The following is a 22,139-nucleotide window of genomic DNA, read 5'->3' as shown; positions in this document are numbered from 1 at the left end:
GCTTCTGGTGGAGATGGAGCTTGGATGCTGGAGGAACGAAGGCAAATTCCCACACGGTTCTGCAGGTTGCAGTGAGGACTGGCAGGTGCCCTCCTTTATATGCGCTTGGCACTGGGGCTCGTGGCTGGCCAGTCAAGAGCTTAATTCATGGGTTTGGCTTGCCTGCGAGCAAGAAGTCATTTTCTCTGTGCTGAGCTAGAGATCAAGCCTCCCCACCTCTGAAACAACATGAAACCATCAAATTGCTGGGCTTGCAAGCCTTGCTCATGTAATTTGGGTCTTATCTAATTAACCTGCTGTTACAGGGTAATTTGCCCCAGGCCCCAGCCTCTCCAGGGGGGTGTCATTGGCTCTTCATCATCTCTATCCTGATGAATCTTCTCTTGGCTGTGGGCTTCCTCCTGGGGACCAGGGGGAGCAGATGGACTGCCCTGGACAGGGAAGGTTGCTGGATAGAATATCTGGGAGCTCTAACCGTAGCTGCGTCCTCTTCTTTCACGGAAAGGGGCCACTCATTGAGCTGTTCACCCTTCCCCCAGGCCCCCTGAGACACACCCCACCCCATGGCCTCCTCTCCTAACCCACAGAGGACAGTAGCTCTCTCTGTGGAGTATCAAGGATGGAGCGACCCTCTCCCTGGCAAGTGACATGAATAGCCCAGGCCAGAGTCAACCCTGGACACAGTGGGTCCTTGAGCTTCTGCAAGTTCTCCAAGAAATGGGATTGCCACACTTCACCCCTCTCAAACTCTCAAAATAAGACAGGTTAGAGGCTGTGCAGAGGGTGGCTCAGTGGTAAAGACTCCACCTGGCAATGCAGGAGCAGCAGGAGACACGAGTTCAATCCTTGGGTCCGGAAGATCCCTGGAGGAGGCAATGGCAACATGCCCCAGTATTCTTGCCAGGAAAATCCCATGGACAAAGGAGCCTGTCCGGCTACAGTCCATGGAGTCGCAAAGAGTCAGGCCTGACTGAGTGACTGAGCATGCCTGCACACAGGGATGTCTAGCCCTTCAAGCACCTGGGCAGAATGAAGAAGATGAGGAGGATGGTGTCAGGCAGGTGGGAGAGAAATTCCCAGAGTCCATTGGGAAGAGATATGGACACAGTGGACAGAGGCTCGTCCAGGGCCTGGAGGTTTCAGGGGAAGCCTCCTGAACATCCATTTTGTCATGTATGTCTCTCCTCCAATGTGTATTTGCTAATAAGATGTGGAGCAACTTGGTCAGGAACCATCTGTTTAAAACTGAAATGAAGAAGTTACTGTCAAGATGAGACTGGACTTCCATCACATCCCTCAACACCCAGGCAAGCCAAGGGTGAAGGTCTGGCCCAGAGCGGGGCTCAGGGAGCCCTGTGCATCCTGCTTCAGGCACTCCTGTGGTCCCCATCCCAGACTCTGCCTGGTGTCCCCTCCCTCCTGCATCGCTGGCTCCCGCGGTAGACCCCAGAGCTCCCCCATGATCACCCCTGCGACTGCAGCCCCAGCTTCGCCCATGGCTGGCTCTGCCTCTGGAGATTGCCATTTCCCAAAGATCCCTGCTGGGGCCCCATGGGTGGGCTGTGACTCTCGGCTGGGTGGGGACATGGAAGAGAAGAGAATCTGGGGCCAGGCTGGTCTGGGGCTGTCTGTCACTTTGTTTAGGGGGTTGGCCTGAAATCCCTCACCCCACCCGCCACATGCCCCTTCCCAGCTTCCCCCTGCCATTTTGTCTGCGTGGTTCACCAGAATTTCTCTTTCCCGCCCTTCTCTCCTGCCATCCTGTCTCCGTCCTGCCTTATCCCTCCTCTCCATTTTCCACCCTTCCTTTCTTCTCTCCCTCTCACTCTGCTGCTCCCTCCTCTCAGCCTCTTCCTGGAGGTCTTCCTGGGCCAGCAGAGCCCACGTCTGACTCTCCCATCTCCCTCACCCCTTGGCATGTTCTTGCCCTGTGCCAGAAAGACAGGGACTCTGCGGGCAGCTCCATGAGCTTCCTCTGAAGCCTGCATCGCGTGTCATGGCATCTTCCTTCGTAAGGAGGGTAGAAGTTTCCCAGACACCCCCTAGTAGGCACCTCCGCCCCTCCTCTTCTCCCTCAGTAAATCTCCACTGTGCACTATGTGTCAGGCAGTGTGCCCAGGAGCTTGCGGTGCAGCACTCAAGGCCTTTTTCAGCTCTTGGAACCCAGTCCTCACATGAGGGTGGTCCCCTCCATGGTTTTGCCGGCTGTCCGTCTCTCTGATAGGCATGGCGGCTCCCTAGCACAGACTTCAGAGTCCCTGCAGCTGCCACCCCACCTCCACCCCAGCCAGCAACCTCCCTTCTGGCTGCTCCTTTGCTCTGCCAAGGACATCCACAGGGCTCATCTTCAAATACCTTCAAATTTTTACCAAACTGTTCTTACCCAGCCTGAAACATCCTCTCTCCCCATCTCTTCCTGCCCAAATCCTTCCAGTCTTTCAAAACCCTGCTTACACTCCTGGATTTAGGCCCCAATCCAGGACTCCTCTGCCCATTGACTGCTGTGTGGAGGCTGCCACGTTCCCTAGGGCCAGGGGCCTGGGAGAGGGTTCCATGGCCCCCAGTCGACTCCTCCCTCTGAATCTTCCCTCAGGGCACAGGACTAGCCTCTGGTCATCCTTCCCAGGTGTGAGAGGATTGACAATGGTTTGAACAGCCACCAAACTGCTGGGATGGTGCATCTTCAGGGAGCCTCTGCGCTTGCATCGGCCTCCAATGGCACCAGGTAAGAGCCCAGGCTCCAGGAGCTGGCTCCCAAGGTCTGAATCCCACGCTACCACCCAGCACGTCTTCACCTCTCGAAGCCTCCGCTTCCCAGCTCTAAATGGGATCACAATTCTTCATGGAAGGACTTCCCCAGTAGTCCAGTGGTTAAGATACCCTGCTTCCATCGCAGCAGGTATGGGTTCAATCCCTGGCCAAGGAACTAAGATCCCGCATGCTTCATGGTATAGCCAAAACAAATGGAAAAATAAATACATTTTAAAAGAAAAACAACAAAAATAAAAAGATTTCTCATGAGGTAGTTGTGGTGATTACATGTATTAATTCATGTAAATCCTTGGTAACTGCCTGGTGTATTTCAATGTTCAATACATATTAATCAGTGACCAAAAGTAGAATTTAGGAATCAGCCTGTCCTCTCTTTTCCTCCTCTCTCCCCTTCCTTTTCAGAGCAACAGGATGTCTGGATTAGCACACTCCCATACAGTGTTATCTGCTGTTGGGGGACCTGGAATAGATGGTGTTCCCAGGGGTCCCAGGCTCCGAGAATCTCTCTGTTCAGACCATCTCTGGTAATGGAAAATTCTCCATTAGAAATAATAATAGCCACTGTCTAATAAGTGTTTCTAGCTACAAGATTTGACAGGAAGCATTTTTCAAATATTAAGTATATTGATGCGTGCATGCTAAGTTGCTTCTGTCGTGTCCAGCTGTTTGTGACCCTAGGGACCGTAGCCCTCCAGGCTCCTCTGTCCATGGGATTCTCCAGGCAAGAATACTGAGCTGGGCAGCCACTGCTTTCTCCAGGGGAGCTTCCCAACCCAGGGATCGAATCTGTGTCTCCCGTGGGTCCTGCATTACAGGGGGATTCTTTACCACTGAACCACCAGGAGAAGCCCAACTATATTGATACTGATCCCTTTATCACTCGCTGAGCACCTACCAAGTGCTGAGGGAGGCAATAAAAAGCATTCTGCCCTCAGAGAACTTAGTTTCTGGATTCCTGGAAAAAGCATCTCATCAAGCTATTAACAAGTCATTAACACCTTAGTATAAATTAGTTAATTAGATACTGGCCATTAGGAATGAAACATCCAATTTTGTTGATGCGGATGATAGAAGAGGAAGGAGGAACATTCTGGGCCACTCACAGGAAGGGTGGGCCCAGGTGGGGCTCCTGGGGTGCTTACTGGTGTTTTTGCCACAGGGATAAAGGGAGGTACTAAAGAAAATCAGCACAGAGCTGTAGTTCACCAAGGTTATAAAGGCCCTGCCCCAGACTCAACTGAGACCTGGGCAAACTTATGGGCAAGAGAGACAGAGTCCCTGCTTGGGGAGGCTGGTAAGGGAGACAGGCTGGGATCTACTACGCCCCACGTCCCGTCTTCATCTTCCCCTCACGTCCTTTGCAGTACTGGGGTGGCTGTTTCCTGTCTGTATGTGTGCGCTCAGTTGCTCAGTCATGTCTGACTCTTTGCGACCCCATGGACTGTAGTCCGCCAGGCTCCTCTGTCCCTGGGATTTTCCAGGCAAGAATACTGAAGTGGGTTGCCATTTCCTTCTCCAGATCTTCCCGACCCAGGGATGGAACCCATGTCTCCTGCATTGGCAGGCGGATTCTTTGTTTACCACTGATCCACCTGGGAAGCCCTGCCCAGTTTTCCAGGTGGGAATTAAATCCCGAGAGATGATGGGCCAGGCATGGAGGTCTCTGAGCTGCAGCTCTACTCACCTGTGAATTGGCAGGGAAAGTATGTCCAATCAGAGACTCAACTCCCAGGTTACCAAGAACATCTAGCTTGAATGTTCAAGGGAATTTTAAGTTGCTTGCTAAGTGAATTACATTTATATGGCTCTTGGTTTTATAACTAAATGTTTTGTTCACTTTACACAAAGAATCTGTAGCTTTCTCTGTGTTTTTGTCTTTACATCTGTGAGAATGATCAGCTTCGCATGTTCATGTGATTCCATGGCCTCCGCAGGATCCATTGGCTCCTCATTCTCAGCATTCTGGGGTCCTATAAGCCTCCAGAGAAGGTTTGAGAGAGAGAAGAGTTAGAAAATCTAGTATAATCCCAGAGGGTATTTGCTGGGTGAGAGGAAAAGGGAACGCACAGAGAAGAGGCAAGACCTGGGGACACTGAATCCACAAGGACTACCTGGAGGAAGGGGTTTGAATGTCAGTCTTTCAAGGAAAAAAAGGCTTGGGTAGACTCTTCCTGAGGAGGAGTAAAAGCAACCCAGGCTGGCAGGAGGAAGGGCATTTGTGAGAGAAAGACCCTTCAGGCTGGCGTGATTATGAGTGAAGGGAGACCATGGGTTGAGGGACCATGGACCCCACCCTGTGCATGAGACAGGGTGAGTGAGAGCTATTGAGGGCTCTTGTGGGCCACACATGTTTGAGGAAGCAGAATCTAGCTGATATAGGAGTGGGGTGGGGGAGGCTGGAGGTACTGAGAATGGGGCAGGTGGTTTTCGGAGCAAATAATTGTCTCCAAAATTAGGGGGAATGAGCTGGGCTACTTCAGAGAAGGCAATGGCACCCCACTCCAGTACAATTGCCTGGAAAATCCCATGGACAGAGGAGCCTGGTAGGCTGCAGTCCATGGGGTCGCACAGAGTTGGACATGACTGAAGCGACTTAGCAGCAGCAGCAGAGCTGGGCTATTTGGATGACATCAGTTCCGGTCCTGCCAGCCCTGCTCAGCAGATGGACTCAGGAAAAGAGCATGTTGTCTGAGAATCCCACACAAGTACGCCCTTCATCCCCCTACATCCTCCTATAGTTTCAGGCAGGCAGAGCACTCAGTCCCAAGCCTGGCAGCTGGAGCACAGCCCCTGGGGGACTTGGCCATGGCCAGGGCCATCCATCTGGGGGCAGGACAGCTGTTTAGCAGGTCTGCAGCTGGCAAGGCTGAAGGTGAGCTCATGCCAGAGGAGCCAGGGTATAAAAGCCAAGGAAGACTGTCCTCCCAGACACTTGGCTCTGCTCCCACCCTGCTGTTTGGTTGCCAGAGAAATGCCTTCTAGGGCTGCCCCATCCCCCTCATTTCCTCCTTGCTCAACTCCGTGGCCAAGACCATCTCCTTTGAGCTTTGCTGCTGGTCATCTCCTTTCTCTAGCCCACCCCAAGCCTCTGGCAAGGTGTGTGGACTCAGGACTGTGCATCCAGGCCCTGGTCATGTGACCAGGGTAGGTCTCCCAACTTCCTAAGCCTCTGTTTCTACATCTCTAAAACAGGGGGTACTAATACCTGCTCCGCCTGCTCCCTGAGGTGGATGGGAGGCATCTTGTAAATAATAATGATGATGGTAATGATACTGGCAAACACACAGGGTGGGCTCTGCAGGACACTGCTCTAAGCACTACATACGTATTAACTCATTTAATTCTCACTGCAGTCCTGTGAGGCAAGTACTGTTATTATCCCCATTTTACAGATGAAGATACTGAGGCACAGGACGTTAAGTAAATTATTGGAAGTTGCACAGCTAGTGAGTAGTTGCACCAGGATTTGAGGTAAGCTGCCTGGCTGCCATCTGTGCCCTTCCCCTCTGCGCTGTCCTGGCTTTCCTGTGTGCCAATGTCCAGTGTACATGCCCGCCCTGAAGCACGGTGTGAGAAGCTGAGCTCAGCAGCACCGACTCCTCCCGCTCTCTTCTTCCTGTCCCTGACTCTCCAAGCAGCAGATCTGACCCCTACTCCCCTTAGCCTGTTTTGCTCTTTTGAAGACAATATAATTTCAGGACTTGGGTGGGATGCTTATGAGACGATCACATGTTTCTTACATGCATCCTGCTTTCCCCTGATGACACGCCCTGGGCTGTTCTCCCAGCCTCCTGCCCACCGAGGCAGACTGGTCCTATCCTTTAAGACAAACAAAAACACCCCTCCTCTAAGAAGCCTCCCCTGAGCCCTCCCTAGGGCAGCCACAGCTTTCTGTACACAGCCCTATTGCCCAGGTGCTGTGTGCGTCCTTCCAGCCTAACAGGTCCCCCTGAGGCTAGACGATGCTCTCTGCTCTGTGGCCCCAGTCTCCATGCTTACGGTGTGAATTGTGAGCACTGCTCACAAGCTCACAGACGTGTTCCCATAGGTGTCAGAGGCTGTGTGGGGGCCCACATCTGCATACGGGTGGTTGTGAATACAAACTTAGGCAGAATGCTGTCCAGCCAGTGGGGACCAGCGTGGCTGTCTCAGTTGCCTGTGGCTGACACCTTCTGTGATGGGTTAGTGCCTAATTAAACCAGTGGTTAAATATTTTGAGTCTTGTCCATAGGCTTGAGTCTGTGGGCTGATGAGCACGTGTCTACACCTGTGTGCCCAGGTTTCTGGTGACAGTCCACCTGACAACAGGCCCCGTCTTAGATTAGCTATCACCGTCAGACCTCCAAGTGTCCATTCCTCTCTGTTAGTGGCACACACGTGAGAGCCGGTTGTCCTGTTTTTATCATATTCTTTTTCAAGGGCGGAGGAAGCGGTGACTCCCAGCTTTTGAGTATAAATAGGTCCCATTTGTTCATTGCTTGTTTTTATTTCCATTATTCTGGGAGATCGATCAAAGAAGATATTGCTGCAATTTATGCAATTTATGTCAGAAAGTGTTCTGCCTATGTTTTCCTTTAGGAGTTTTAGGGTATTCGGTCTCACATATAGCTCATCAATGGTTTTCGTTTTCTATTCTTTTTTATTACAGCTATCCTAGTGAATGTGAAGTGCTACCACTTTGTGGTTTGGATTTGAATTTCCCGATAATTAATAATGTTGAGAATCTTTTCACGTGCTTGTTAGCCATTTGTGTATCTTCTCTGAAGAGAAGTCTATTAGATTCCTCTGCTCGCTTTTAAATTGGGTTGTCTTCTTGTTACTGAGACGTCAAAGTTCTTTATATGTTTTGGGTTCAGTTCAGTTCAGTTGCTCAGTCGTGTCCGACTCTTTGCAACCCCATGAACTGCAGCACGCCAGGCCTCCCTGTCCACCAACTCCCGGAGTTCACCCAAACTCATGTCCATTGAGTCGGTGATGCCATCCAACCATCTCATCCTGTCATCCCCTTCTCCTCCTGCCTTCAATCTTTCCCAGCATCTGGGTCTTTTCAAATGAGTCAGCTCTTCACGTTAGGTGGCCAAAGTATTGGAGTTTCAGCTTCAACATCAGTCCTTCCAATGAACACCCAGGATTGATCTCTTTTAGGATGGACTGGTTGGATCTTCTTGCAGTCCCAGGGTCTCTCAAGAGTCTTCTCCAACACCACAGTTCGAAAGCAATGTTTTGGGTACTAGACCCTAATCAGATACGTGATTTGCAAATATTTTCCCTCATTTTGTAAATTATCTTCTCACTTTCTTGGTAATTCCCTTTGATGTGTAGAAATTTTTAATTTTGAGGAAGCCCAATTTCTGTATGTTCTCTTTGGTTGCCTGGGCTTTTGATGCCATGTCTAAGAATCCACTGCCAAATCTGTTCACCTCCCACCCACCCCACCCACCAACCAACAAGACCAGCACACAAAACCCAAGCCGAAACTTACTGTGATGGTGTGACTTAAATTCTTTTTAAGAACCTATGTTCTCACTTTTTTAGTATTTGTTTATACTCTCCTCCTCCTCCAGGAAGCCTTCCTTGCTTAGCTTCCCTGTGCTGATCACTTCTCAGCATTGCTGCACTGGGCTGCCCTTCCCTGATTTGTATGAGTGCATGACTTTGTGTGTGTGTCTATTTCTCCCATTGGTCTGGGTTCACCTCCAGAGCAGCCTCCAGGTTCCTGAAAGGCTTGTGCCTGTGAGCAAGATGGAGTGTATCATCATCGGAAATGGGCAGTTTGGAGAAATTGAAACGTTAACAGACATGCACCTCGGAAATTACTCAAGGACAGTTTATTGAACATATGGCAGAAATTCAGAATCCTTCAGTCAAGGCAAGGAGGAACCGGGTGTCTCCATCCTTAGGAATATTTACAACAAAAGCCAGGACTTCTGGGCTGGGTGGCACCACCAGAGACAAAGCAAGCTTCCCTCATTGAACACAGCTCCTGGCAGCAGGCACTGCGAATCAGAAGCTACAGCAGGACACAGCTGAAGGGCCCAGAGAAAGGCCCAAAGATAAACACCTACCCGCTGACAGAAAGGCAACCTAAGTCTCTGCCTTCATCAAATAAAAGTTTGACATTCCCTTCATTAAAGAGACAGTGGCATATAAAAGCACACGGACCCTGGAGTCAAACAGGCCTGGGCTCAACTCCCGACCCTAGCACCCAGGGAGTGAAGAGGGCACGTTCCACAGTCACTCAGAGGATGGGGGCGTCTCTTCTGTCCTAAGGATGCTTATTGCCTCTACTTTGCATAATTGGATGAGAATTAAAGGCAATAGATGTAGTTGAGCTTAACATATAGGAGTTGCTACCGCCTCCAGGTTGCAAAGCAAGCCTTCGGACAACTGCTGACTCTACCAAAGCATAGAGAAAACTATCCTGCCCTCCCTCGCCCTCTTCCTCTCTTTTTCCTCCCTCCTCTCCTTTCTCTCTAGGGATGTTCTTAGGGATGTTCCAGGGCCAAGAAGGGAATTATAGCTGTGTCCATAAGCCTCCTAGCAGCTGAGGGCAGCAGGGAAAAAGGAAGTCACAAAGTCCAGATGGGACCTGAAAACAGGAGAGGATGAGGCCAACCAGAACTTGACAGTGAGACAGGCCACAGTGCATGTGGGTGGTCGCATGTACCACGGTGGTCCTAGGACTCTGGGGAAGGGGGGTGCTGTGGCAGACATCTCCAAGTGAGGTGGCAGGGCAAGAGCATCTCTTCTCCCAGCAGCTGAGAGAACCCTTAAAGCTGAGGGGCTTTACTGGGCAGCTTTCCTTGCCCGGCCGCTGCCTGGGGTGCTCTTGTCTTGGGAGTCCTTGGGGTCTCCCCCTTGTGCCCCTTTGGCCCTGATCTGCCCGCTTTGGGTGCTTCTGGAGCTGCTGGTCACTGTGCTGGCCGTGGTGCTGGCCCCAAGGTCAGTGCTGGCCAAGGATCCAGGGTGGGAACTGGAGCTGCTTGCACTGCTGCTGATGACGGCTGTGGTGGAAGGACCCAGAACAGGGGAAGAAGGATGACAGCATCACTCAGCAAGCCACCCCTCCATCCCACAGCGACCCTTGGCAGTCAAAAAACACCGCAAGGGTGGGTCAAGACCCAGGTACACTGCAACCTCTGTGCAAGGTGAGGACAACCCGGGACCAAATGGTCCCTGCCGTCCTAGAGAATCTAGGACCATTTGTCTCACAGGTCTGTATTCTCAACCCCTTCTTGGGATGATGATGCCCAGGAGAGAGACACAGGAAGGAAATGGGGTTGGCATGACCTCAGTCACTGATTCCCTGGGACAGAAGGCAAATAGGCTTCCTTTAAAGCCAGAGAACCTTCCTGAGACAGTACTAGGAGCCCCCAGATGAGGGGAGACAATGATTGGAGGTGGTATCACATTATCTTGCAGTCCCCAGCTTTCCCGTCCAGTCAGAATCCCCAACTCGACCCGTCTCTCAGGGATACTCACAAATGCTCACAGAGGAGGGATTCTCCCCAGACATCCTGCAAGACAGAAAGTTGGAGAAGTATAAAACCTCAGGGAAGTGTCTAGTTCAGCTGAGTCTTTTGATGGGTTCCTGCCTTTATATGCCTATCATTTGAATTCCTCCTTAAAACAACCTCATTTTATGGAGGTTACAATCCTCATTTACAGATGAGCAAATAAATAATAAAATTTACAGACACCAGGACCACATTGCTGACATATGGCAAAGCGAGTGATTAAAGCCAGGTCTGTCTGACCCCACTGGCTCTTTTCATGCCACCACCCAACCACCGGTGCTTCACATCTGACCTCCTCTTGCAGGAAGCTGAGCTCAGTCAACAAACAGCCCCCTTCTGTGCCCATGTCACGAGCACTGCTGGCTTTCCTCTTTTACCTCCCAAATGGTCCCTTGGCCCAGCAGGGAGCCACCCACAGTCCCCTGCCCCCACCATGGCATCTCCCTTGCCCTCCTCACCGGCACTCCTCGCCCTCCAGCAGCTTGCGATAGGTGGCGATCTCCATGTCCAAGGCCAGCTTCAGGCTCATGAGCTCCTGGTATTCACGCAGCATCCGGGCCAACTCCTCCTTGGCCTGGTGCATGGCAGCTTCCAACTCATCCAGCTTGGCCCGGGCATCCTTCAGGGCACTGTCTCCCCGCTGCTCGGCATCAGCAATGGCCGTCTCCAGATTGGCACACTGTAAAGCAAAGGACGGATGGGAAGACCATCAGAGCCCAGAATAATGTTTAGATCTTAATGGTTAGGTCCCAACCCCCCTCACTTTACAGATGAGGTCCAAGGTGGTAGCAAGTAATTGCTGCAGAGCCACCACAGTATCTGAGTCGCTTCTATTTTCTTTTGTAGATGGATATTTAAAGGCCCATGAAAAGCTGTCAGAGCAGTTGCATTTCAGGACCGCAAGAAGAGATTTGGATGTTTGCAAGTTTGTCTAGTGAGGTTGAAACGAGTAGCTGTCCGTTTCAAGTCCACCTTGTCCTGGAGAATCACACTGAGACCCCAACCTGGAGCCTCCAAGAATCAGACAGCGTGCCAAGGCACCTCTGTGATCAGACCCCTACCTGCAGAGTGTCTCCCAGCAGGGACCCTTCCTACCCGTTAGCACCCAACAGTGTACATCTCTGGACTATTCTAGCACTCTGCAGGGAGGGTCTATCTAAACGCTCCCCACGTCTGGCCTGAATGGATTCGGGGAACCTTCCCACACAACAAGAGGCTAAGGGCCTGAGGTTATATCCATGGCCTCAGACAGAGCATTTGGGGCCTGAAAAACATCCAGTGGCAATGTGATGGCAAATACGACCAGGCGGAGAAACAGTCCTCATAGAGTCGTGGAATCAGCCGCGTGTCGAGTTGGAAAGCAGGCCCCGTGTTCCCCACATCACCTGGCTTGGAAGGCTGTGGGGGTGCAGGAAAGAGAGCTGGCTCAGCTCTTCCAGGTTTGGCAGTTCTATCACTGGGCAGAGTTGACCTGCCAGGGTCACCTGGGGAAGGATTCCCCACCCCCTTAAAATCATCTCCCCAGAGATATGATGTTTTTCTGCTTTCAGACAAGACAGGACAAGACCCATTTTCTGCAATGGGTACAGGGCAGACAACCCAGACCATCTTCATCTGCTATCATCCTCACTGGTCACCCAGTGAGAGCAGTGAGAGGAGGACCTCAACTTGGCCACTGAGGGTCCCAAGGAGAGGCCCCCCAAACCCTACATGCACCGAGTGTCCAGCGGGAGGAAGAGGTGTGGGGTCTGCCCTCGGAGGGTCATACCTGAAGGGGACATGGGGCAGGTTTACTGCACACAGAAAAGGCCTGAGAATGATGGAAAAAAGAAAGGAGACCTAAATTCTAATCCTAATAACCAGCTGGACACCCTGGGAGAGTCCCTTCCTCTCTCCAGCCCAGTTTCCTTATCTGATCTGTGAGAGTCAGGTGAAATAAGTGCAAGGCCCCTCCAGTTCTGAGCAGGCTGACAGCTCAGAGTGTATGGGTCCCAAGGTATGGCGAGGAAGAGGGATCATCAATGGTCCAGAGAGTCCCAAGTCAGGCAGGGGACATCTGCTTTTCACTCGAGGATGGGCTCCAGTCTCTCCATCACAGAGGGTGAAGCCCAGCCTCCGTGCTCTCTGCGGGCTTGCTGCCCACCTGCTTCTTCACATTTGCAGTCTCACAGCGGATCCTCTGGATGAGCCGGTTCAGTTCCGACAGCTCGTTCTTGGTGTGTTTGAGGTCGTCCCCGTGCCGGCCAGCTGCCAGCTGCAGCTCCTCGATCTGGTTTCCAGAGACAGGAAGTTGGTGATGAGACAGAACTCCCTCCATATCCCCCACCACCCAAGGCAGAGAAAGTGTCTTGAGCAAACCCTTCCACCACCAGAGAGAGCCAGGGTAGATAGCTCTGCAGCAGGAGGTGATAGAGCCAGGACCTGGGTTATCCTTCCAGCTGTTTGGAGCTGATTCTGACCAAGAAGTCCACCTGTTTCTCTAAGCAAAAATCTATTTGCTGGGCCTATCCTCCTTTCTTATCTCCCTGACTAATCTTTTCTGGGGGTGGATAAAGGGAAAATGCAGTCTGCATGTATTAAGCACTTCCAAGGACTTTCCTGGTGGCTCAGATGGTAAAAGCATCTGCATACAATGCGGGAGACCCAGGTTCGATCCCTGGGTTGGCAAGATCCCCTGGAGAAGGAAATGGCAGCCCATCCCAGTATTCTTGCCTGGAAAATCCCATGGACAGAGGAGCCTGGCAGGCTGTAGTCCATGGGGTCGCAGAGAGTCGGACACAACTGAGCGACTTCACTTTCTTTCACTTTCAAGCACTTCCAAAATAAATAGGGCTTCCCTGGTGGCTCAGTTGGTAAAGAATCCACCTGCAGGAGACTGGGTTTGATCCCTGGGTGAGGAAGATCCCCTGGAGAAGGGAATGACTACCCAATCTCGTATTCTTGCCTGGAAAATTCCATGGACAGAGGAGCCTGAAGGGCTACAGTCCATGGGATATCAAAGAGTCAGACATGACTGAGTGACTAACACTTTCACTTTCCAAAATAGAAGAGTTCTGGACCTCTTTACTGATTTAGCACCTCTTTATAGAGGAGTATTTTAAAGGCCAGGTTCTGTTCCAGGTACCGGAGATACAGAGGTGAGCGGTATAGGTGAGGTCCCTGGTCCCATGAAACTTACATTCTCCTAGAATCCTTTCTTAATGACAGGTGAAGGGCCAGGGCTAAGGACCGCATGCATGTACCCTGGAGGTGGTGGGACTGTGGGCTCAGGACTTGTAGCTCAGATCCTCCCCTCACCCTTGGCCAGCCCTTCAGAAAAGAGAGGATGACACAGCCCTGGACAGGGAACTAGGAACCTGTGGTCCTTGCTGTTGGCGGGTTTTAATGGCCAAGAAAGCTGGGAGGTGTGAAGCCCCATAGGGCCCTCAGGTAAAGGGTCTTCTCAGTGACAGCCTAGAAGGGTTTTACCTCAAAGCTTAAGTGCCATCCCCCAGAATGCTTCTAGAATCCCACCTCTTCTTCTTAGCAGTCCTTCCACACTGATCAGAGGGAAGCTCACGGCATCCTCTTCTTTACTCCCTGTCCCACTCCAGGTCACCCATAGCTACTCTCGTCCATATCTGTTACTCTCCTTCTTTCCCATGGTGACACGACCTAATCCCAGTTTTATAGCAAGAGCACCTCGCTTCGTTCCTCCATCAGAGGATGGCCTGTCCCTCTCTGTTGGAAATGCCTACCCAGTTTTATGGCTTATCTTTGATAACAGTTTTTGCCAAGAATTCTTTTTGAGTAGATGTCACTATGGCATTGATTATAACCCTTCTTTCATTCAACACATCTCCTAAGGGGTGTCTCACATCCATTGGTGGAGGTGTCCCTTCCCAGGAAAGGAAGTCTGGTGGAGGAGGGAGACACAATCAGTCCTCACCTTGCTCTGGTACAGCGCCTCGGCCTCAGCCTTGCTCTTCAGGGCGATGTCCTCATACTGGGCTCGGACCTCGGCAATGATGCTATCCAAGTCAAGGTCACGGTTGTTGTCCATGGACAGGATGACAGAGGTCTCACTGGTGTGAGTCTGGATCTGGGCCACCTCCTGAGTTGAGAGATGAGGACAGAGTCAGGGTCCTTCCCCCACCTCCCTCCTCTTCCCATCAGACTTCTGGGCCTGTGGCACCTGGCAGAAGGGGCCAAAGTGGAGAGAAGAAATGCCTGCTGGAGCCAAGGAAAAGGCTCACACAGCAGGATACACCCCATGTGGGTAGCAGGCCATGGGAGGCATTTCTTGCAATTCACAGTATCAGGAATCTGTGCTTCAGTAGGACCTCATGGGGTCATTTTTACCGGCCTACTGCCAAGGTCATTATCACAGCCCAGATGAGACATTTTTCCTGTGAATATGGCTTCCAGGGACCAGGATCCTACACTTCCATGGCCTCCCAGTGCAGGGTTTTGCACCTTCCCATCAAAACACCCTTAATTCTGCTTATCCCCAGTCCTTCTTATTAGCATCTCCCTGGAAGAGCCAGGGAATCTCTCAGCTGGAAAGAGGTGGGGGAGGGAGGGGGTGTCCTCACCACATCGTACAAACACTTAAGGAACTGGATATCTTTGTCCAGAGAGTCCACTTTGGCCTGGAGCTCCACCTTGACTGTGTAGGCTGCATCTGCATCCTGCCAGGAGGCACCCAGAGCCACTGGTCAATATCACCCACATCCCACCAGGTGCCCTGTCCTTGCCCTAAAAGTCAATTAACTTCCTATCTTTTGCCCACCAAGGGAAGCAGGTTGGTGAATAAAAACCCTCAATATTGCCTTTCTCTCCTATGCATCTTTGGGGATAAATAAAGAAGTGGGGGCTACTCTTTTTCTGTTACACCTGGAGAAAATGAAGCCCAGAGAAGTAGAGTGTATTTCCTCAAGTCACACAGGAAGGCTGAGGTGAGCCAGAGGTTTCCAATTCCCAGACCATGATTCTCTCCTATCTGTCTCCACCCATATCCTAGGCACATGTCCTCTCCACCTTGCTAGAGACCAGAATATGACTCCATCTCTACTCAGGTACCAGCCCCTTCCCAGAAGAAGGCCAGGGCTGGAGTCCCTAGCAGGATTGGTTAGGATGGGGATTCAAGGGAAAACAGAGTCCATAGGCTCTTCTTGCTCTTACCTTCTTGAGCACCACAAAATCGTTCTCGGCTGCTGTGCGCTGATTGATCTCCACCTCATACCTGTGGGCAAGGAGGGAAGATAGCAGAGGTCTCAGTCCCCTTGGCCAGGTGACCCCCTCTTCACACTGACCAGGCAAGTGCTGGGGATGCAGAGTCCCCACAGGATCTGCTGGAGCACTGCAGGGGCTGGTGGTGGCAGTCCTGTGTCCCTGAGTTGCCTCATTAACATTCTGTTCTCTGGACCTTAGGGAGATATCCAGGTGCCCCAAACCAGTCACTGAACCCACTGGTGGGTCAATGAGCAAAGGAACTCCTTCCCATCGACCAGGTAGGAAGTTCTCATCAAATAGGGGTGGTCCTTCCTTCACAGTCAGAGCAAGGGTGTGAGCCCTTGACCCCGGTGCTTGCTCCCTGCCCTCCTAAAAAGTGACACAGAGACTGGATGATCCCTGGGGCCTCTGGGAACATGACCCGCGACCTCGGCTGGACCCACTGACCTCTTCTTGTAGTCCTCCACCAGGTCCTGCATGCTCCTCAGCTCCGAGTCCAGCCTCAGCCGGTCCCCGGACAGTGTCTCCAGCTGCTTCCGCAGGTTGCCGATGTAGCCCTCGAGGATGGGCTCCAGGTTTTTCCTACAGTTGTTCAGGTCCAGCTGCTGCAGCAGCTCCCACTTGGTCCCCAGCACCTGGTTCTGCTGCTCCAGGAACCTCACCTGGAATCAGATGGGCGCTACCAAGTCCCGTGGAAAAACACCATGGACCCTACCAGGTTATACAGATTTTTCTAAAGACATTTGGCTCCAGTCCTGACTCCCCACACATGGAATTCCATACAAACAAGACCCTTTACAAGGGTTCATTCTGTAGCCTTTCAGGCAAAACCAGTCACTGAAAACTCATTGAAGAAGGAGATTCCATAGCTGGCTTCTGTTGCCTGACCCAGCCCCAGGAGATGCTCTTCCTGTCTCAGCTAAGTGTTTCTTCTGTACCATGAGCCCTTCTCTCTGAACAGTGCTGATTCTATCAGCCCTCCATCTGCCGTGAAGGGCTAGAGGTCCAGTTGACTTCCAGATTCCCATCAATTCTTCCTCAAGGTAGGGCTATCCTTTACCAAAATTTCCACCCTTCTCTGTAAAAGAAAGCAACACATTCATTTATTCCTTTGTGCTGCCTAGCTCACAGGTCGTGCTATGATCACAGAGCCCTTCGTGAGATCCAGCAGCAACCTTTCCATCCACAATGCCCTGGGCACTGCCAGGCAGAAAGGGATCATGAACATCTCACTGGACTATCTTATCCACCTGGGAGACCCACCTTGTTGATGAAGGAGGCGAACTTGTTGTTCAGAGCCATGATCTGCTCCCGCTCCTGGGCGCGCACCTTCTGGATCTCTGGGTCCAGCTCCACGTTGAGGGGAGCCAGGAGGCTCTTGTTGACGATGACCTGGTGGATGCCCCCAGGTGGGCACATGGATGGGCACATGGATGGGCACACAGGCCCCAGGATCACACTGCCAAACATACTGCCAGCAAAGCCACTGGCCCGGCCCCCTCCATACCCAGAGCTAAGCCTGAAGTTGTAACCTCCAGTCCGAACACTGCTGCCAGCCCCCTTGAGGGGAATACTGACATCCCCTCTACAGAGACTGTAGAGGCTTCGGCTTCCAAAGGCAGCACCATCTCCTTTGCTGGGTGAACGGTAAGAAGCCACACTGCCCCCAACCTTCCTCAGCACCACCGCCGAGTGCCCACTGAAGCCCCGCTTGTCGCCACCAGACTTGACATTCAGTTGCCGGCTCATGGTGGCAGAGATGGAGGTGGCAGAGCTGGAGTAAAGCAGTCAATGGAGAGAGAACTTTTGATGGGGCACCCAGAGCACCGCTCCCTTTTATTCTGTCCATCCCTGAACACCGGAAAAGGGTGTTGCTCCTCTATCTCCTTTCTCCCTGCCGAAGGTCCTGAGGCCATGGGCAATTTGTGGAACAGATATCTCCAAGCCCTGTGCAGCAACAAAGTGCTTCTGATTGTGAGCAGAATACGCTGTCCTTGCAGACTGGAGTGGTCGAATCAGGCATTTATCTGTGCTCCTAATTAGGGACCTGGAGAGTTATCCCCTTCAGAGATCTCCTAGCTTAATTTTTTCCAGGGCTGCCTCTTTCTTGCTGACAGATATGTCAGTAAGAAGCAGGGGAAATGCCCAGCTTTGTCCAGAGAAAGCTCATCAGAAAACCCCAGGTTTCCGCCCTAGAGAACCCACCCCTCTCTTTGTTGGTCCTGTTGAGGAGCTGTGGTGTTTGCACCGGAGAAGACGAAATTCAGAAAGGATGTGATGCATGTGTTCAAAGATCTAAGTCCAAGAAAGAAGTTCCAGGGCTCATTCTCTGGGTCACTGTAAGGACCACAGCTGTCTAATAATGGAATGGACCCCAGGAAGGTAGTGGAAATGACCGTATCGAGTCTGTGTGCCACCCAGCAGGGGACTGTCTGGACATTTCTGTACTGGGCAGGGACTGGGTGGTGATTACCTCGATGTTGCCTTTTCAACAGACAGAATCTTTTCAGGCAGCTGGTAGTTCCTGCAGCTGAATTTTTTCTCCTGAACAAGGTCATCTGCTGCATCCTAGGAGATGAGCCATGAAGCAGGCTTGGAGGTGGGCCATTGACTCCCCTGGGGAGAACGTCTCCCCTAGTGCTCGCTGGGGACATGTTCCAAGCCCAGCGACCAAGGCACTGAAGCCCATGGGTCTTGCTCCTGGAGTCAAGGTACCTGTTCTGCTCCTTTCTTGATCACTTTAGGAAGCCATTCAATTTTGGGTAGGGTTAGACCAGCTTTTTGTAGCTCAGGGAGCCCTGGTGGAGATAAATGTTTAAAAATTACTCCAAAAGCAGGCATCTCCTTGCTCTGACTCTGACCACTTTTTCAGTAATGAAATTGACTCATCTGAAGCCAGTGATAGCAGACAGCTGCTCCGCAGCTGGGAAGGGGGAGTGCGTGAGCGGGACAGCTGGATGTGCATAGCCCTGGACGGTTTCCTCTGAGGATTTCCTCTCATGAAGTTCTCCGAACAGCCCCAGAGGCAGCGGTGGAAGTTTTTCTAAGGTCCCTGTCTCCCATCCTCCTTGGCAGGGCCTAGCCCTAGGGCATGTGTGCTAAGTGAAGCGGTTTCTTGTGGTTTTCTAAACCAGATTGCAAATGCTATTGAATGAATGTCAACAAATAGTGTAAATCCCTTGACCAGACGTGGCTATCACCTGGTCGCAGCCCCCAAGGAGCTGCAGACTAGTAAGAGGAATCTATGCAAAGAACTTAACCTTGGGTTAAAGCTCTGGAATAAGAAAAGTTGGGAACAAAGGATCGGAGGTGTGCTGGGGAGTTAAGGACCTCTGGAAGGCTGTGCTTCGATTATTTGTGGCAGGGTGGTGGACTAGGCGCTCCCAGGCAGCGGAGGGTTGAGATAGTAATCGCAATAATGGTAGCAGTGGTGGCAGCAACAGTATCTGTTGTGGTAACAAAAAGAATCAGTGTTGATCGGTCACATCACATGTGCCAGACGTTGTGTGAGCACTACAAGGATTTTCAATGTAATCCTCATGTTACTGAATTCACCCTACAGTTGAAGACTGAGGATTATAGACGCTAAGGAACTTGCCTAAATTCACTCAGCTAGCACGTCGGAGCTGGGTCTGGAATTCCAGTGTGTCTGGTTTCAAAGTCCATATTCCTAACCATCACCATCCTGTTGTGTGATGGAGATGAGAGCTAGAGCCGTGGATGCAAGACTTTCTGATGCGCGAGGCATGCACGGCAGCTAAGGCTCTGAGTGCCGCGTACTCGTGTTTCTCTATATTGTTCAGATGAGCAGATGACATGAGAGGAAGGGGAGGTTGTCCCTGAAATGGGGGCTTATGTGAGGTGGTTGCTCTAGGTGAGACATCACTCTGAGGTTGCGAGAGAAAGTCAGCCAAAATGGGGGTGGGCAGAGGGAGGAAAAGACTCACTTTCATGGGGGCTACTTTATTTTACAATGTCCAATAGCTGGGCCTTCACTGAGAGCCTCCAACTGGGAAATCAGCATGACTCTGGGGATCTGACGCTTCCTGGGCCAAGTGTGCACCTCCGCTGCCTGGTGGAGTGTGGGCCCTAATCTGTTAGGGGAGCTGGACCTCAACAAAAGAGAATTTACAAGAAAGGCATGAGACTAGGCCTTCAAAGCTGGAGAAGATTTAGAATAGATCAAAAGCAGAGTTTCAGGTGCCCAGGAAAATGCGACAGAATGAACTGGGCCCATCCATGCTCAGAAGTGACAGGCTGGGGAGAGCCAGGAGCAGGGCTAGGGGTCCCCGCACTCTGTATTCATTCTGCAAGCAATCAGTGAGTGCTGGCGTGGGCCTGGCCCAGCGCTGGGGGCTGAGCACTAAGAGTCTAGTGATGGTGATGATGGTGATGGCCGTGGCGGTGGTGGTTGCAACACAGAAGTAAGAGGAGGACGCAGAGGGGAATTTCCTGACGACAGTGTGGCGACTGTGGCCAAACACAGGGGCCCCTCCCAGGAAATTTAATTGCAGAGAATTGTCTTTGCTACCCAGTAGGATCTCTGACAGTTCCAATCTTCACCATGCGGGCTACCCTCTAATTACTCATCATAGTCCACACCCCAGTCTATGAGTTCACAGGACTAATCAGTGTCCCAAGGCTTGAAGAGATTGGTTCATTCAGTAAGTAGAAAATTGAGCGCTACTCGGTGAATTGCTCTAAGCTAAGCTAGACATCAAAAGAGAAGCAGGTAAGACCTTCTCCTTCCTTCTAAGAAACTGAAATTGAGCAGGAGGAGACAGAATATAAGCACGTGAAAGTTGTTTTGCTGTTGTTATTGCTATAGTTTAATTCCTTGTGTTTAAATGAGTAATTCAGATAAGCTGTTACTGAAATTCTGCTTTTAAAAATAAATCAGAATAAAATATACTGGTCTTCCTGAGGTGGGGGTTGGGAATGGGAAGGTGGATAGACACACAAGCATCCCAGAGGCAGTGAGTAGCCCAGGGGGACTGTAGGGGAAAGTTTGGCTTGGGAAGCAGAGGTTGCTGCTGCTGCTAAGTCACTTCAGTCATGTCCGACTCTGTGCGACCCCATAGATGGCAGCCCACCAGGCTCTGCCGTCCCTGGGATTCTCCAGGCAAGAACACTGGAGTGGGTTGCCATTTCCTTCTCCAATGCATGAAAGTGGAAAGTGAAGTTGCCCAGTCGTGTCTGACTCTTGGCGACCCCATGGACTGTAGCCTACCAGGCTCCTCTGTCCATGAAGCAGAGGTTGCTGGGAGAAAAATGACAAAACAGGCCAAGTTGTTTCCCTTCTCCCTGAGGATAGGGTGGAATCATGTGCGGGTCCTCAGGGAAGAAACCTCACAGAGCGTGTGCTTTAGATTAAAGAACACGCTCTGGGTTGCATGAGGAGAACTATGCGGGGGAGACAAGTACCCCAGGGAGACCGGAAGGAGCTGAGCCCATGTGCACCATAATCTCCTGCCATCCTGGTTAAAGCTGCTCCTGGAGGGGAGAGGTCTGCAGAGCACACCACACTGGAAGGGAATAGAAAGCAGTGCCACAAATAATCCCAAATGGACATAACTGAGGTCATGTCAAACTGGTTTGAGAATGGATATCAAAGGTCTTTTTTCTCTAATCCATTGTCCATTTGACTATTCCTAGACATAGTCAAGGAAGCCAGCATTTGTAGAAGGTAATTAACAGGGAGAAGAAGAAGCTTGACAGATTCTTGAAGGAAGCTTGATGGGTAATAAGACTTGGGGGCAAACCGCAGCACCTCAGAATGGAAAGGACATGAAGCTGAGTTCTCTGCTTTCCTTTCAAAAATGAGCTCAGGGCAGAAACCACATACTCTCAGCCTGTCTGAACCAGTTTGAAAGGAGGCTGTTTTTCCATCCTCATCCAAAGTTAACTAGAACAAGCAAGAGAGTTCACTTGCTTTTCTCACTCTCTCCCCATTCTCTCTCCCAACACCCTTCACCTTCCTGACATGAAATTCCCTGGGTCTTAGGGTATCAAGTCCAACAGCAGATGGGACTGAAGCTTGGGTCGAGCTCACTGCTACAGTCTAGGGGCCTGGGCATCCAGCTGGGGTACAGGGGGTGCAAGAAGATGTTCAGAGACTGAAGCCAAAGTCCCGTGTTTGTAAGATGGGAAAGGAAATTCTGGGCACAAAAGATGAGGGCCAGAACCCCAGGCCACACGACTGAAGCAGCTGAAGACCATTCTGTAGGGTGACCAGCTATTCCAGTTTGCCCAGGACTGAGGGTTTTTCTAAGTGGGACATGGGACTTTCCATGTTACAATCTGGACTGTTCTGGAAAATCTGGACAGCTGATGGCCTGACCATCACCCACCACACCACAGAGTAAAGAGTATCAAATTCTCTAGTAGTTTAGGGGGGTCCCTGAAGTTAGAACATCTCTCCAAGTCTGAAACTTACATAGTCAAACAATTCACTGGCTTCTCGCCATCCTCACTGTTCCCTTGCCTCCTGCCCCCAACACACACCTGTTAACATGAATTTCCCAGATTATTAAGAAAACAGATAGCTGGATGGCACCAATATAAATTCAGTTCCATTGTCATATATTCAAGTCCTGTTATAAGGCACTGTATTGAGTGAAAACCCAGACAGGCAGT

The 22,139-nt window shown here is 51.2% G+C and overlaps 1 protein-coding gene across 1 annotated transcript; it reads right to left on the bottom strand.

Moving 5' to 3' along the window:
• Positions 1–9,558: 9,558 nt before the first annotated feature.
• On the bottom strand, positions 9,559–17,252 carry LOC138078067 (keratin, type II cytoskeletal 74). The gene is made up of 9 exons (XM_068970552.1): positions 16,767–17,252; positions 15,951–16,165; positions 15,453–15,513; positions 14,864–14,959; positions 14,218–14,382; positions 12,433–12,558; positions 10,748–10,968; positions 10,255–10,289; positions 9,559–9,776 (listed from the first exon to the last, which is right to left on the bottom strand). Exons 1-9 carry the CDS (start codon positions 17,250–17,252, stop codon positions 9,559–9,561), a joined length of 1,623 nt encoding a protein of 540 aa, XP_068826653.1.
• Between the last annotated feature and the right edge of the window lie 4,887 nt (positions 17,253–22,139).

Source organism: Capricornis sumatraensis, chromosome 4, assembly GCF_032405125.1.
Source record: "Capricornis sumatraensis isolate serow.1 chromosome 4, serow.2, whole genome shotgun sequence".
NCBI lineage: Eukaryota > Metazoa > Chordata > Mammalia > Artiodactyla > Bovidae > Capricornis > Capricornis sumatraensis.
The sequence above is the reverse complement of the archived record's forward strand: the minus strand, read 5'-3'. Positions and strand labels throughout refer to the sequence as shown.